Source organism: Lagenorhynchus albirostris, chromosome 19 (genome assembly GCF_949774975.1).
Source record: "Lagenorhynchus albirostris chromosome 19, mLagAlb1.1, whole genome shotgun sequence".
NCBI lineage: Eukaryota > Metazoa > Chordata > Mammalia > Artiodactyla > Delphinidae > Lagenorhynchus > Lagenorhynchus albirostris.
Window position 1 is genome coordinate 48,184,872 of NC_083113.1, and position 17,302 is coordinate 48,202,173.

Consider the following 17,302-nt stretch of genomic DNA (forward strand, 5'->3'; position numbering starts at 1 on the left):
ACCTTTTGGTGGTGCTGAATTCTCTTAGCTTTTGCCTGCTGTAAAGCTTTCAATTTCTCCATTGAATCTGAATGAGATCCTTACTGGGTATAGTATTTCTGGTTCTAGGTTTTTCCCTTTCATCACTTTAAATGTATCATGCCACTCCCTTCTGGGCTGCAGAGTTTCAGCTGGAAAATCAGCTGATAACTTTATGGGGATTCCCTGTATGTAATTTGTTACTTTTCCCTTGTTGCTTTTAATATTTTCTCTTTGCCTTCAATTTTTGCCAGTTCGATTAGTATGTGTCTTGGCATGTTCCTCCTTGGGTTTATCCTGCCTGGGACTCTCTGTGCTTCCTAGACTTGGGTGAATGCTTCCTCTCCCATGTAAGGGAAGTTTTCAGCTATTATTTCAAATACTTTCTAGGCCCTTTCTCTCCTCTCCTTCTGGAACCCCTGTAATGTGAATGTTGGTGCATTTAATGTTGTCCCTAGATGTGTCTTAAACTGTTGTCAGGTTTTTTTCATTTTTTTCTTTATTGTGTTCCATGACAGTGATTTCCACCATTCTGTCTTCCAGGTTACTTATCTGTTCTTCTGCCTCATTTATTCTGCTATTGATTCCTTCTAGTGTGTTTTTCATTTCTCTTATTGTATTGTTCATCTCTGTTTTTTAAATTTTCTAGCTTTTTGTTAAGCATTTCTTGTATCTTTTCAGTCTGTGTCTCAATTCTCTTTCCCCTATCTTGGATCATCTTTACTGTCATAACCCGGAATTCTTTTTCAGGTAGATTGCCTGTCTCCACTTCACTTAGTTGTTCTTTTTTATCTTGTTCCTTCTTCTGGAACATATTTCTCTGCCATCTTGTTTTCTTTAACTTTCTATTTTTGCATTGCACAGCCTGCAGGATTGTAGCTCCTCTTGTTTCTGATGTCTGCCCCCTGGTGGATGAGGCTGGTCTAAGAGGTTTGTGCAGGCTTCCTGTTGGGAGGGTCTGGTGCCTTCCCACTGGTGGGTGGGGCTGGGTCTTATCTATCTGGTGGGCAGGGCCATGTCAAGGGACATGTCTATAGGCGGCTGTGGGTTTAGAAGACTTTAAGTAGCCTGACTGCTGATGGATGGGGCTGTGTTCCCACCCTGTTGGTTGGTTATCCTGTGGTGTCCCAGCACTGGAGCCTTTGGGCTATCTGGTGGGGCCAGGTCTTGGTGTCAAAATGTTGGCCTTCAAGACAGCTCACGCCAGTGAATACTCCTCAGTTTCTCCACCACCAGTGTCCGTGTCCTTGTCCTTGCAGTGAGCCACAGCTGCCCCCCACCTCCCCAGGAGACTCTCCAAGACCAGCAAGTAGGTCTCTGAGGCTCTTATGAAGTCACTGCTTTTTCCCCAGGTCCTGGTGTGCACACGAAACCTTGTGTGTGCCCTCCAAGAGTGATATTTCTGTTTCCCCCAGTCCTGTGGATTTCCAGCAATCAAGCCCCACTGGCCTTCAAAGCCAGATGTTCTCAGGGCTCCTCCTCCCAATCCAGACCCCCAGACCGGGGACCCTGTCATGGGACTCAGAACTCTCACTCCTGTGGGAGAATCTTTGTGAATATATTTTCCAATTTGTGGGTCGCCCACCTGGCAGCTATGGGATTTGATTGTATCAGGAATGCACCCCCCCCCTACTGTCTCGTTGCAGCTTCTTCTTTGTCTTTGGAAGTAGAATATCTTTTTTGGTAGGTTCCAGTCCTTTTTTTGTCAGTGGTTGTTCAGCAGTTGGTTGTGATTTTGGTGTTTCCGTGAAAGGAGGTGAGGTCAGGTCCTTCTACTCCACCATCTTGTCCAGGCATCCCTGCCTCTAGAGTCACAGGCTGTATATCTACCTTTTTATGATTAGCATTTTCATGGTATATCTTTTCCATTTTTTTTGCTTCAACCTATTTGTGTTCTTATATTTATAGTGTTTCTTACCTCTAAGTAACATATAGTTGGGTCATAGTTTTTATCCAGCCTGACCGTCTTTAAATTGACTTATTATTTTGTCTGTAATTAAGTTCATTATACAGTTGGATTTAAGTCTGTCATCTTGCTGTTTGTTTTTCATCTGTGCTATATGTGTCTTTTTTCCTTTGTGTGTTTCTTTTTTTAAGAAAATGGTTTCTCTAGGGATTACAGTTTCTATACTGTAGTAATCACCTCAAATTAGGATTATACCATCTCACTACAATCCAAGAGCAGAAATCAGTATACTGCAGTGAATTCTTAAAGCTTTTGTTTATCTGTGTATGCCTTTATTTTGAAAAGTATTTTCCCTGGGCATAGAATTCTAGGGTTAATTTTTGTTTCAGTACTTTAAACATGAATTCCATTTCTGTCTCACCTGTGTGGTTTCCATTAAGAAATAATTCTTCATTTTTATTGTTCTTCCCTAAAGGAAGTGCGTCTTTTTTTTCTTCTTTCTTTTGGCCACACTGTGCAGCATGCAGGATGTTAGTTCCCTGGCCAGAGATCGAACCTGCACCCCCCCTGCAGTGGAAGCACAGAGTCTTAACCACTGGACTGCCAGGGAAGTCCCCCTCTGGCTTCTTTTAAGATATTCTTTCTCTGACACTCAGCAGTTTGAATGTGATGTATTTAGGTATAATTTTCTTTGTATTTATTCTGCTTGGGCTTTACTGAGTTTCTTAGGTTTGTGGTCATTGCCTTTTATCAAATTTGGAATATTCTCAGCTATTATTTCTTCAAATATTGTTTCTGTCCCATTCTTTTTTCCTCTTCTTCTGGGACTACACATTATCCTTTTTTGTTTTTCCTTTTAGCATTTTAAGGAATGGTGCATTAGACTTTTATGGCCATGCTTCACATCTTGTTAATGCTTTGTCTTTCCCCCCATTTTTTTCTCTTCTGCTTCAGTTTGAATATCTTCTATTTACCTGTCTTCAAATTCATAATTCTTATCTTCTGCTGGGTCTAGTCTACTCTTAAGACTATACAATGAGTTTTTAATTTCAGTTAAAAACTACATTTTGCAGTTCTACAATGTCCATTTGCTTTCTTTTTGTAGATTCCAGTTTTTTTTTGAAATATTTCCATATTTTCACTGCATTGTTTATTTTTTTCTATATTTTTAACATATTACTGTACAGTTAATCTGAACTCTTTGTATGCTAACTCTAATACATGAATTATCACTGTGTCTGTTCTTGACTATTTCTTGGTTTTTTGTCTTTTAATTGCTTTTTGATTTTTTTGCATGTCTAGTAATTTTTGTGTGTTGGACATGTTGTATGGTGCATAATTCCCTCTAAAGAATGTAAAGTTTTATTCTGCCAATAACTTAACTATCTGGTGGAACAAAACTGCTATACTCTGCTAGTTCTCCTGGAGGCTTGCCTTCCACCTGCACATGTTAGGAGCCAGCCAAAGATCTGAGGTGAATTTTTTTTTTTTTCTTTTGCGGTACGCGGGCCTCTCATTGTTGTGGCCTCTTCCGTTGCAGAGCACAGGCTCCGGATGCGCAGGCTCTGCGGCCATGGCTCACGGGCCCAGCCGCTCCGTGGCATGTGGGATTTTCCCAGACCGGGGCACGAACCCGTATCCCCTGCATCGGCAGGCGGACTCTCAACCACTGCACCACCAGGGAAGCCCTGAGGTGAATTTTTATGCAGAATTTTAGAGCCCCTTCTCTATGGCTTCCTATCTCCATTACTCTGCCCCCAAATCCCAGTTGTTTTGCAGACCCAAATCCAATTTTTATTTATTCCATGTAGCAATACTGTCACTTTCTGCTTGATTTCTATTTCTCTGTGCCATAGTCTAGAAAATATCTTTAGGGACATTTTGCTGGATATAAAACTCAAGATTGATCATTTTTGCCTTTCAGCACTTTTATCATTGGTGTGAATGTTTAGTTCCCTTCATGCTCACCCATCTTTTCAATAATTGTAGCCCTGCAGTGGTTGCTTTCTGTTTTAAGCTGCAAACTGTTTTATTTATTTGCCCAGCTTTTGTTGTTTTCTTCTTTCAGAATTTTGAAGTCATTGCTTTTTGGTGTTGTATTTCAACAAGTACAAAGTCCTGTCTATTTATCAGAATGTGACCTGTTCAGTTCTCTCCTGAAACTTACAGGCTTTTCTCCTTTTTCCCAGGGTCTAAATTTTTCTGATTTCTCTTCCTGTTTGCCTAGTAATTCATAAAATATTTTTATTTTTCTTTCTTTTTACTATTTTTTATTTTTTCTTACCATTTTCTTTGGGTTGAGCTCCAAGGAAGTTTGTCACTTACCTGTGTTTGGTTTGATTCTGTTAAGTATGAAAATGCACAGAAATACAGATAAAAGCATATTAGGTTGAGCTATATGAAATTGCCATTTTTGTATGTCCAAATAGTTGAATGTCATCACTTGCAATACAGTTCAGTCTAATAACTATCAACCAGTTACACCATCCAGTAGTCAATATTTATCATCTTGGCTTATTTGCCTCCACACATAATATGTTTTTTCCTGTTTGTTACACAATTCATACATGAATTCTGTCTCTTACTCTCTCTCACTATATCATGGTTCTGCCCTCCTAGCATGCTGTCACTGCTGGTATTAGGTCACCACACTCAATGCTAAAATCTTTTTGACTATTAAAGCCAGTCTCCTCACTTTAGAGGTAGCCAGTTCTCTTTTCTGATATTTTTATATTCATTAAGTAGAATTTGAGGATCATGGTATATACATATTTTTAGAATTTTGTTTTAACTAATTAGTGATGTTCCTGGGCTAGCCGTTACAATGCCTTTTATTTTCAAGCTTTGTGTTATTTAAGTTTGTCTCTTGTAAAAAGTATGTTGTGGTTTTTGTTGTTGTTTTTAAACTTCTCTGAAGGTCTTAATCTTTTATGAAATGTTTTCAAATCTCAGTGTCCCTAGATCAAGTTTTATTGGAACACAGCCATGTCCATTTGTTTACATATTGTCTGTGCCTACTTTCGTGGTAAAACAGCCAACTTGATTAGTTGTAGTTGAGGCTACATACTGTCTACAAAACCTAAAATATTTACTAATTGGCCCTGTATAGAAAATATTTGCCAACTCACATTCTAGTATTATGAGCGCTTTGAGGGTATTCTGTTACTTTCCGGCTTCCAGTGTTTGTATTGAAACAACAGAAAACAATGTATTTTTTTTCTTCTGAGATTGTTAGTTTTTTTATGATGTGCCTAAATGTGGTTTTCTTTATATTTATTCCTGGGGTTAGAGGTATTCTATAGTCTGATGTGAGCTCTTCCAGAAAATTCTCAGCCATTATCTCTTCAAATATGTTTCTGTTGCATCTTGCTTCTCTTACTGGGGCTCCAGTTGCAAGTATATTAGACCTTTACTTTGTGCCACGTATCTCTTAGGCATTTTGATGTGTTTTCCATCCTTTGTTCTTTTTCTATTTCAGTCTGGATATTTCTCACTGATCTATCATCAGGTTTACTAATCATCTCTTCAGTTGAATCTAACCTGCTATTAAATCCAATTATATATATTTTCTAAGATTTTTTTTTTCTACTCAGTTTTACGGCTGGGCTGTTCCTTTCTTTTGTGAAAGGTTATTTAGCCCATGACTTATGCCTCTGTGATGATGAGTCACATTGTGTCTCTACTTACATTGTACTGACAATGTAGTGATGATTTTACTTATACTTACTCCATGAATAGAGTGACCATATCCTGGATGCTGAAGAGCTAAATTACCACTAATAAGACCAATACCAAAATGCAAATAAATTGTCAAGAACAAGTTCAGCCAGAATTGATCTGGGAATCAATTGTATTCCCAATTGTTATTATTGTTTGTAATGTAGATTACAAACAATAAAAAGCATTTTTAATGAAGAGACAAGCATACTAGGGCATGCATGACATCTCAGGAAAATAAGCCACATTTTAGGATTTACCAGATATTACCAAATTTTTTTGTATAATCTGAGTACAGTTCAGATGCTATATTATTTTAGCTAGCTACTTAGGATATTGCTATAGGAATTGTGTGGCATGGCTCTTCAGGAAGCAAGAAAATAGTGGGAGAAAAATTTGAATACTGAGCACCATTCAGTTAGTATTGTTTTTTGTTTTTTATAAGTTTATTTATTTAGTTTTGGCTGTGTGGGGTCTTTGTTGCTACACGCAGGCTTTCTCTAGTTGCGGTGAGCGGGGGCTGCTCTTTGTTGTGGTATGCAGGCTTCTCACTGCGGTGGCTTCTCTTGTTGCAGAGCACAGGCTCTAGGCACGCGGGCTTCAGTAGTTGTGACACGCGGGCTCAGTATTTGTGGCTCACAGGCTCTAGAGCGCAGGCTCAGTAGTTATGGTACTCAGGCTTAGTTGCTCCACAGCATGTGGGATCTTCCCGGACCAGGGCTCGAACCCGTGTCCCCTGCACTGGCAGGCGGATTCTTAACCACTGCGCCAACAGGGAAGTCCCCAATTAGAATTCTTTTTGTTTTATTTTATTTTATTTGAGTCCCTAACTTGTACTCATGTATTTTGTGCTAACAGAAATACAGAGATACAATTTCTGGTCTAAAAAATCATAACATCTAATGGGGAGAGTAAAAGAAATAGGGCACATTTTTTAAAAAAGGAAAGAAAAAAAGCAGAGTGAAATATATGCCACAAGAGACATACAAATAAAGTACTCCAGGTTTAAAAGAGAGTAGGGACTCAAATTATGGAAGATCACATCTAAGTGATCTGTGATGTGTCCTAAGTGGGAGGACCTGTGCATAGAGGGGGAGTCAGGGGAGAGAGGGATGGAAGAGGAATTTGAATGGTGTTGAATGCTAGGCAGTCATAGTTTATTTCAAGACATGATGGATGATGTTTCTAATCAAGGTAATTGTATGAGTAGAGCTATACTTTAGAAAAATCACGTTAGCTTTATAATGTGGAGTAGATGAGAATGAGAGGAGACAGGAAATAAGAGTTAGGAAGCTTTTGTAATAGCTGGGGTGGCAGTGGAAAGAGGAAGCAAAGATAAGACTTGAGGGGTTCTATAGCTTGCCTATAAGGGTGAAGAGTGGTCTTGGGTCTTGTGTCCTTAGTACTTAATTTAGTCCCTGGGAAATTTCCTAGTGTTCCTATTTTTAAAGCTATAATTTCAGAAGTGATCTGAAAGTGGGAATAAATATTTACTGCTGGGAAAATCTTGACTCCATGATTGTTGACCTCAATATCATTGATCTCAGGCATAGATGACCCACCACTGGCATTCTCTGCTCCCATGCCATGTGGCTAAAGATTCCTATAAGATGTCCTAAAATAATACTATTGGGTTACCTGAAAATTTGTGCAATATAACTAGGTCATTTGTAGTGCTCAGACCTTTATCTCATTTTTTTCTTACTTTCTGTGACTTTTCCTGAGGCTACGAGTTATGAGTGGGAGATGGTGGAAAGTCACTGACTGGGGCATGTATTTTAAAGATGGTGACAAGCGTAATGTAGATTTTGGAGATATTTGGAAAAAGGAGAGGTTAAGGAACTGGAGGTCATAACTGAAGAGGACAGTTACATGGATTCAGTAGACAGGGAATGTGAATAGGTTAAAGAGGATTCTTGTACTCAGAAGTAAATTCGTAGGTGAAGATTTTAGACGTTTAACAGTTTGAAGTGTTGAGGTCTGCTCTGGGTGTCGAATACACTAAATACACCTCTACTCGTGGCTATAGGATTTGTGCTCTGAACACCAAATTGATTCCATCAAAACTGCGTCTGTCATTGACAAAAGTAATTCTTTGAGGACAGTCATGTTTGACATCCCTTTTAGTCCTATACTATCAGAATTGTGTTGTATCTCTAATTTTTGGAGGTTTTTTGTTTGTATAGAGTATGGAAAACAGCATTGTGAGAAAAAATACAAAATATTTTCATATTTGATGGTAGAGTCATTTCTAAATCATTGTAACTTGAGCCAGAATGGTGTGCCACAGGTTTATTAACCCTTGTTGGTCTGGCAGCGATGCAAAAGTTCTTATTATACTTATCCTGTGGCCAAGTGAATGTAGATGATTTTTGAAAGTTATCAAATGGTCTTCAGTTTTTTTCCTTATAACTCTTCTTGGTTTTCATTACAGTCCTGGTTTTCTAGCTCATGACTCTTCATGTTTATATGCTTCAGCATGTCTTTTGTTCCATGCGGATTGTTTACTGTAGTGAAAAGTGTCATATATACATTCAGACCAAGAAATGAAAATTAGCCAGCATTCTTGAAACCCTTGTGAAATCTTCCCTCTGTAGCTGGAATTAGTTCCTTTTCATTGCTTTATAGTACTGATTGTTTTAATGTACCACGACAAATTAATCTATTGATGAATGTTTGTTTTTCCAGTTTAGGGCTCTTATGTAAACTGCTGCTGTGGATATTTTTTTATTGAAAGTAATAGACTTAACTTTTAATTATTTTTTATTGAGGTATAATTGACATAACATTTTTAGTTTCAGTTGTACATTATTTGATATTTGTGTGTACTGTGAAGTGATCACCACAATAAGTCTAGTTAACATCCATCATCACCAGTTATAATTTTTTTTTATGATAAGAACTTTCAAGATCTGTTAGCAACTTTCAAATCTGCAATACAGTATTATTAACTACAGTCCTCATACTGTACATTACATGACTTACTTTGTAACTAAAAGTTTGTACCTTATGGCCCCTTTCATGCATTTCTCCTACCTCCACTCTCCAGCCTCTGGCAACCACCAATCTGTTCTCTGTATCTATGTGCTTGTTTTTCTTTTTTTTAGATTCTACATAGAATTGAGATCATACGGTTTTTGTCTTTCTCCGTCTGACTTATTTCATATAGCATAATTCCCTCAAGGTCCATCCATGTTGTTGCAAATAGCAAGACTCCCTTCTTTTTTATGGCTGAATATTCCATCCGTGGATACTTAGGTTGTTTCCGTATGTGACTTTTGTAAATAATGCTGAAATGAACATGGGGATAGTCATCCTTCAGTATCCTAGGAGTGTTGGTTCCGGGGCCCCCCATGGATACCAAAATATGCAGATACTCAAGTCCCTTACATAAAAGGCATAGTATTTGCATATAACCCATATACATCCTCCCTTATACTTTAAATTATCTCTAGATTACTTAAAGTACCTAGTACAATATAAGTGATGTGTAAATAGTTGTAAATGTCTTTTTTTATAATAGCCTTTCTTACAGGTGTGGTGATATTATTTCACTGTGGTTTTGATTTGTATTTCCCTGGTAATTAGTGATTTTGAACACCTCCTGTACCTGTTGGCCATTTGTATGTCTTCTTGGGAAAAATGTCTATTTATCTCCTCTGCCTTTTTTTTTTTTTTTTTTTTTTTTTTTTTTGCAGTACGCGGGCCTCTCACTGCTGTGGCCTCTCCCGTTACGGAGCACAGGCTCCGGACGCACAGGCTCGGCCATGGCTCACGGGCCCAACCGCTCCGCGGCATGTGGGATCTTCCCGGCCCGGGGCACGAACCCCTGTCCCCTGCATCGGCAGGCGGACTCTCAACCACTGCGCTACCAGGGAAGCCCTCCTCTGCCCATTTTTTAATTGGATTGGGTTTTATTTTTTTCTTTGCTATATATTAACCCCTTAGCAGATATATGATTTGCAAATATTTTCTCCCATTTGGTAGGTTTTGCCTTTTCACTGTGTTGATTGTTTCCTTTGCTGTGCAAAAGCTTTTTAGTTTGATGTAGTCTCACTTGTTTGTTTTTGCTTTTCTACCCTTTTTATGGCTTGGATATGGTAGAGCGATCTTTATTTATGCCTGATATTTTATCTTATAAATGGGATTTCATCTTCTGCCTTTAAATATTCAAAGCTTTAATTAACTCTTTAATATTGTGTAGTTTGAGACCACAAAAATAATACCTATATGAGCATCATCACTAACTGGTAACATTATATACTGCATAATAATGTTTATGTAACTGTCTTCATATGTACATCTTCAGAGGAGAAACAATGTTTTAGTAATCTTAAATACCTGCTTAATATGACAGCACCAGAGATACAGGGGAATCTGAATAAATGCTTTAACTATTTATAAAAATATTTTTTGGAGACATGACAAAACAGTTGGTATCACATGTAAGTTTTTTTAAATGAATGATTCTTTTACAACATGGTAAGAGCAAGTTTTCATATGTCCTTCCTGCATCACCAAATGCTGATCATTTCAGAATGAATAGCAATATGCCATTTCAGGGATCAGTGTCATTTACGGATGTGACTGTGGACTTCACCCAGGAGGAATGGGAGCAACTGGACCCCTCCCAGAGGATCCTCTACATGGACGTGATGCTGGAGAATTACAGCAACTTACTATCAGTAGGTAAGGACAGCTTTCAGGTGTAGTTCGTAGTTCAATGTTGCCTACTAGTGTTTAGGTCCTTTCTCAGTTACCAAAAATTATAAGATTCTGAATTGCTAAATGGTTTTGGTGTCAAGCTTCATGTATTTAAGCTGAGAGAGAGTGCAGACTCTGAAGTTCTACCTTCTTTATTTTCAGGCTTTCTGAAGTCCAAGCAGTTAGGAGCTGTGTTCCATTATCAAGTTCTCTGATATTATCAAACCAGATTTTCATGTTGGATCAGTGAGAAGAGTTATGGATACCAGAGTTAGAATTTCCAGTTCACAACTTTCTAGGGAAGATGTGGAAGGTCGGAAGGAGAATCAGATAGAAGCCAGTGGAAGTAATATCCTAGAGATTATGAATGGGTTGGTATCTTTGAAATATTTTTTAGGAATCTATTTTTCAAATCCCTAAACCCTTAGAGGTAGCTGAGAACAGATGACTTGTGCACCTCATATCCTGAGTCATACCTCCAGATACCAGTCTCTTGCTGCTTAACGTTTTTCCTGTTTAATTTCTATAGCTTTTCACCTCTCACACTCAAGCCTTGATTCTTGCCTAACATGTTTTAAACCTTTGTTCTGTGATTAGTTCCTCTTTCATTAGTATTCTCACTTAGCCAGAATGGTGACTTCTATATTTTAGGTCATGGGAATTGGTTTAGTGGCCTCAAGGAAAATACAAACTTTTCAGTACAAGAGTGATACAAATGGCAGCAGGATCACAAGAGTCAGGAATAACCAGTAATACAGAGATCAGAGTAAAGGTTCTTAAAGCATAGCTTGAGGCCGGGTAAATTTGATCCTTAAGATTCCTTCAAATAAAAGCAGGGACGAGATTGGTTTGAGGAAGAAATTAAACACATGAAAAGGAGAAATACAGGATACAGTGATGGAAACACTTTCCAACAACTTCGATAGAAAAAGTAGTGCAACCCGCAGTAGCAGTGAGCAATTCTGTCAAAAATATCTTAGATCCATTTTGTATTTCCTACAGAATCTATGAATTTCTGGATTTTGCCTTCCACTTGGAAAAGTCCTACTTGGGAGATTTGGAGCTCTGCATAGGGTTCTCTCTGCAAACCTGTGAGAAAGGTTGCCTTTAGGATGTTATTGGTGCAGATGAAAGAAGGAGAGAAAAGGGGAAGGAGCCTCGAGCATGTAGGTGAGGTGGCCATCCGACCACAGTAATTCAGAGTCTCAGTGTTGGCTGCTCAACTTAGACCTGCCTGGGTTTTTTCCCTTAACATCTCCTTATTTTCTTGGTCTGTACCAACTGGTGTCCTTGAGCACACCAAATAGACTTTGTCTCTGGAATTGCCAGCCTTCTTACATCATTTGTTTTTATTTATTTCCCTTCACCCACTTTTAAGGCCGTTTTGTAATCTGGCAGTGCTATTTGTGCCCATTTTGCCACAGGCTTTGTCTTTTTCTTTCAGAGTTTAAGAGCTAGGAGCACTTGGAACTGGGGACTTTTTTATACTGGAAGACTGGGTCCCAAACTAAAGAGGTAGCCCTACAATGGAACATTTGTGGAGTCTTCACATTCCGTAACATTGTGGTGAAAGGGTTGACAGATATTTCATGTGCTCTTTCCTAGAGGTATGGAAGGCTGATGACCAGATGGAGAGGGACCACAGAAACCCAGATGAGCAGGCAAGGCCATTTATAATCTTTAAGAACCAAACCCCAATTGAAGAAAGAGATAATCTCTTTGGAAAAACATTTAATCTTAGCACAGACTTTGTTTCTTTAAGACAAGTACCCTATAAATATGACTTATATGAAAAAACTTTGAGATATAATTCAGACTTACTCACTAGCGATAGAAGCTATATAAGAAAGAAAGACGACGACTGTAATGGATTTGGAAAAGCACTCCTCTATCTGAAGCAAGAGAAAACCCATACTGGAGTGGAATACTCTGAATATAATAGAAGTGGAAAAGCCTTCAGCCATAAAGAAGGCATTTTTAAACACCAGAAAATCAGAAATTTGGTGCAACCTTTTATCTGTAATTATTGTGACAAGGCGTTCTCATTTAAATCACTCCTTATTAGTCATAAGAGAATACATACTGGAGAAAAACCTTATGAATGTAACGTGTGTAAGAAAACCTTCTCCCATAAGGCAAACCTCATTAAACATCAGAGAATCCATACTGGGGAGAAACCCTTTGAATGTCTTGAATGTGGAAAAGCTTTCACCCACCAGTCAAACCTCATTGTACACCAGCGAGCACATATGGAGAAGAAGCCCTACGAATGCAGTGACTGTGGTAAGACCTTTGCCCAGAAATTTGAACTTACTACCCACCAGAGAATTCATACTGGAGAACGACCCTATGAGTGTAATGAATGCGCCAAAACCTTCTTCAAGAAATCAAACCTCATTATACACCAGAAAATTCACACAGGGGAGAAACGCTATGAGTGCAGTGAATGTGGAAAATCCTTTATCCAGAACTCACAACTCATTATACATATGAGAACTCATACCGGAGAAAAACCCTATGAATGTACTGAATGCGGCAAAACATTCAGCCAGAGGTCAACTCTTAGATTACATTTGCGAATCCACACAGGAGAGAAACCATATGAGTGTTCTGAATGTGGGAAGGCCTTCAGCAGGAAGTCCCGACTCAGTGTCCATCAGAGGGTTCATACCGGGGATAAACCCTGAGACTGCAGCCAGGTTGTACTGTGAGAACCCTTCCAATAGGGAGAAACCTTGCAAAGGTGCTGAAGGAACATGGGAACTCATACTGAGATACAATCTGTCAACTCAAAGTGTGTAAAAATGAGGTCCCCTAAGAACAATATTGTACTGATAGTTAGGTATATGATACCCAACTAAAGAATACATATCAGAATATATCCAATTGTAAATAGACGTACTTGGCTGTATTACAGTGAGTTTTTTAAAATCTTGAATAATTCATTCAATAATGAAATATTCTGGGCAGCAAGCAGCATAAAGGAGCTAGAGACAGTACCCTAGGAATTCAGTGGTTATGTGTGAGAATATGCCACAAAAAAAAAAACTATTTTAGATCTGCACATGTAAATTTAACAGACACTATGAGTTTGGAATTCTTGTCTTGATAATCAAATTAGGACACATCAAACATGATTTTCCATACTGAACATGTGTTTTTCAGTACCTTTACAATCCTGTCTGCATTCCAAATGAAACACGTAACAGATTTCCATAGCATGTAGCATATGTTTTCTCCTCCTCGCTGGCATATATAAGTTGGTATGACCATTGTTATTGAGCTGCCTCTTCAGTCAACAGAAGACAATGTTGTTGAAGTTTTAACCTGGGTTTGCTGAAGATTTCCTAGAAGTATTATTGACATAAATATGCAAGTGTGAGATAATTAAGAGAGACTGAAGAGAGTGAAAGGCAGATGTGGGTTCTGTCACTCAGTGTGCACCAGGGAATAAATGGGCTGTGTAAAGCATAGCCACACCCATCATGCTCTTGTTATTTTCCACTGGGATATTTACATACAAATGCAAATGCATGTCTTTTACCAAAATATTGTATAACCCAGAAACTACATGTATTTTTGGGTGTTTCGCTATTTCCCTTAATATTTTATAAATTGTCTTGCAAAAAATAGGATGCATATGTAGTTCAAGTGTTACATTTCAGAGACTTTAGAGGAAAAATAATTTAAGAAACTGTCAATAAATGTCTTATATTGCTTTTTAAATTTTCCATGTGCTTAGTCCACTTTAGAAATAAATTTTTGCAGAATTCTGTTTAAAGGAGGCATTTCTTCCATGAATTTCACTATCATCAACCAAAAGCATTTCCCTTTGGAACCTGACTTAGTGTAAGTTACAACTTTGCTTTAAAGGCTCACAAACACTTCATAAATTAGACTTTAGTGATCTCCCCATATATTGATTATTAACCTTAAAAAATTTCTTATTTTTGCATAACTCAAAGATTCCATTTTAGGCTTGATTTCAAATTCATCAGTTCCTGTCCTCATCCATCACAAATCATGCATTAGAATTGTAAATGGCCACTGTAACTGGCCTTTTTTTCTTTTGTTTTTGAAGATTATTGATGTGCTATGACTGTATATGAATGTGAATGATTTTTCTGAACAAATTTATCAGAATATCCGTAGTCCAGTAAGTCTTTGTCTTTCTAAATTGTCATCTTATCTATAGTAATGGCAAGGAAGCAAGGGAAGAGGTTAACTTCCTACACTGCTGTTAAAAATGCAAATTGTGACAACCTCCTTGGAAATAATTGACTCTGTCTTCTAACGTTAAGAACACACATGCAGTTGGCTCTTGAACAGCACCAGTTTAATATGCGCAGGTCTGCTTATACACGGATTGTTTTCAGTAAATGCTACAGTCCTACACAATCCATGGTTGGTTGAATCTGTAGGTGCAGAACCTTGGATACGGAGGACTGACTTTATACTTGGGTTTTCGACTACACTGAAGATCCGTGCCTTTAACCTCTATGTTATTCAAGGGCCAACTGTACTCTTCAACCCAGCAGACTCACTTCTGGGAATCCATCACTAAGAAAAACAATAACGTGCCAGTCCCTAAGACTATGTGTTTATCAATGTATATTGTAGTTTTTGGTAAGGACAAAAAAGGAAACAATGTGAATGACCATCAGTAAGGGAATGATTGAATAAACTGTGGTAAAGATATACCACAGCTGGACAGTATTCCATAGGAAAGAGCGTTTAGGGGCAAATGCCACCAAGACAGATGGGGGGAGGGGGGAGAGAAAAAGTGTGTGTGCATGCCTGTGTGTGTGTGTGTGTGTGTGTGTGTGTGTACACCAAATTTTGTAAAATAAAAATCTAAAAATGTTGTGTTTATGTGTATTGGTATACGATTTTATGGGCCTGGAGAGCAGAATTCTCCAAAGTCAAAAATATAATTAACATTAATTTCAATGGAAAATTTTTCATGCATTCCTTAGTCTCTAACATTTGTTTATTCTGGAATACCAACATAACCCATTTAAGTGGACACAGTTAACTAACATGAGTTAACATAGCATGACATAAAGCAGTTCCCTTACTCTGTACGGTGGCCGGCTGCTGTGTTCTGCTCCAGCTTTCATGGCTGTGTTGTAGTCTTGAGCCTGGGTTCTCAACTAAAACACATATTTGACATTCCTTGTTGACATGATGGAACCTTTAATACAAAAAAAAAAATCTAGTAAAGACAGAAAAACCAATGAAAAAAATGCAGGGAATGCCAAGGTTATCATCACTCTAAATTAGCAAATAACAAATGCTTTGAGAAAATTCAGCATAAACACCTTTACAATTAAACAAATGACCATAGGGGTGACTGTCCTTTCATGAGCTGTTTGCTCCCAAGGCCTTAGAAATCCAGATCAGAACTCATAATTTTTTTAAAAAGTGCCTTGTAATCCTCGTATACAGAAGTGGTCTTAGAGGAGGAGACTCCTGAAGACGAGTTCTTATAGCCTGGACATACGACTTTATTTCACCAACCTTACAGCAAGCTAGAAGGCAAGTTGTCATTTCACTGGTGAGGTGCAGGCCAAGAGGCGGGACAGTTTGCACAACAAATTCTACCTGTCTGACTCCAAAATCCATGCCCACTGTACTTGACCCCGTGACATCTTCACTCCACTGATTTTTTTTTTTAATGTATTTATTTTTGGCTGTGTTGGGTCTTCGTTGCTGCACATGGGCTTTCTCTAGTTGCTGCGAGCGGGGGCTACTCTTTGTTGCTGTGTACGGGCTTCTCATTGCAGTGGCTTCTCTTGTTGCGGAGCATGGGCTCTAGGTGCGCAGGCTCAGTGGTTGTGGCTCACAGGCTTAGTTGCTCCGCAGCATGTGGGACCTTCCCGGCCCAGGGCTCGAACCCGTGTCCCCTGCATTGGCAGACGGATTCTTAACCACTGCGCCACCAGGGAAGTCCCCACTCCACTGATTTTAATTAGACATTTTCTTTCCATTTCCATAGATATCTTCTTCATAACTAGAGTGCTTAAGTATTTTAACTTTTCCACATTGTTTTATGCTCTATAAATCTAAAGTTGGGAACATCTTCTTGGTATAAAGCCAGTGTGGCTAAATGGAATTGGTGTCACTCTACTGTTGGTAAGTATCAGGACTAGTCAAATGGGGCATAAGGTGACAGCACCATAGGCAGGAGGCACAAAGCTCGCAAAGACGTGGAAATGTGAGACACTGGGTCCTCCTCAGGAGGTGGGGGCTTTGTGGGGTGCTGCTGGAGGTTTAGTCCCAGCCACCCCTGCTGTCTCCCCTGTCACATTCACTACTCTCGCCCACAGTCCATCTTCATCTCTTCAGCTGAGTGACCTACATAGAGCCCTGTGCCATCCCCAGGCCGTGTGTGGCTCAACCCCTTACCTGATTGTCACAGCAAGTCCTGCTGGCCAAAGTACAGTGGACTCTTGGGACCTGGTCTCCACTCGACAGTCTGGCGACTTCATCCGGTTTGTTCTCTGGTGTTTGGAGAAGGAAACTCCATAGCTCATCCTGCTGAGCACAGTCAGGGAACCACGGCTGGGATCCCTCTGCTTTATTTTCCAGACCTCAGCTGGATGTTAGTGACCATCTTCTCCTCAGGTCTTAGCTCTCCTCCTGCCCCCAGAGAGAGGCTGCCCTTCTGCCTCAGACACACACATTGCATCATTTCATGTGTGACACGTTTTAGTAATGTAGAACCCACCTTCCTCGGTAGTATAAGGACTGTCAGAATGTTAAACAAAATGCAACTAACAAGCCAAAACATATAAAAATGTTAGGGACTCGTGTGAAAGAACCCAGAGGTGGGTACTGAAGAACCTAAGGGAGCATAAAACCCCATGAGACATCTGGACCATGGCTACTGCCACCAATCATGGCAGCAGATGAGGAGACACTCATTCATTCCAAAAAGACACTGTAAGCACCAAC

At 39.1% G+C, this 17,302-nt stretch overlaps 1 protein-coding gene and 1 long non-coding RNA gene across 11 annotated transcripts in view; one reads left to right on the forward strand and one right to left on the reverse strand.

Annotated features, from left to right (window-relative positions):
• ZFP1 (ZFP1 zinc finger protein) overlaps window positions 1–14,496 on the forward strand; it is a 38,326-nt gene extending 23,830 nt beyond the window's left edge. For 2 of the 9 annotated variants that reach the window (XM_060131557.1, XM_060131558.1), the window contains exons 3-4: window positions 10,204–10,330; window positions 11,951–14,496. In XM_060131557.1, the coding sequence (XP_059987540.1) occupies window positions 10,204–10,330; window positions 11,951–13,032 (1,209 nt within the window). In that variant the 3' untranslated portion in view covers window positions 13,033–14,496. Of the gene's footprint in view, window positions 1–10,201; window positions 10,331–10,507; window positions 10,717–11,789 lie in introns of those variants that run through there. The other 7 variants (XR_009537180.1, XR_009537179.1, XM_060131559.1 and 4 more) reach the window with 7 other exon arrangements.
• LOC132509947 (uncharacterized) overlaps window positions 8,419–17,302 on the reverse strand; it is a 54,862-nt gene continuing 45,978 nt past the window's right edge. Inside the window, exons 2-5 of one of the 2 annotated variants that reach the window (XR_009537182.1) lie at window positions 16,754–16,848; window positions 15,424–15,539; window positions 13,514–13,692; window positions 8,419–8,931 (exon numbers count right to left, since the gene is read on the reverse strand). This is a non-coding gene — a long non-coding RNA (uncharacterized LOC132509947). Of the gene's footprint in view, window positions 8,932–12,809; window positions 13,693–15,423; window positions 15,540–16,753; window positions 16,849–17,302 lie in introns of those variants that run through there. The other variant, XR_009537181.1, reaches the window with a different exon arrangement.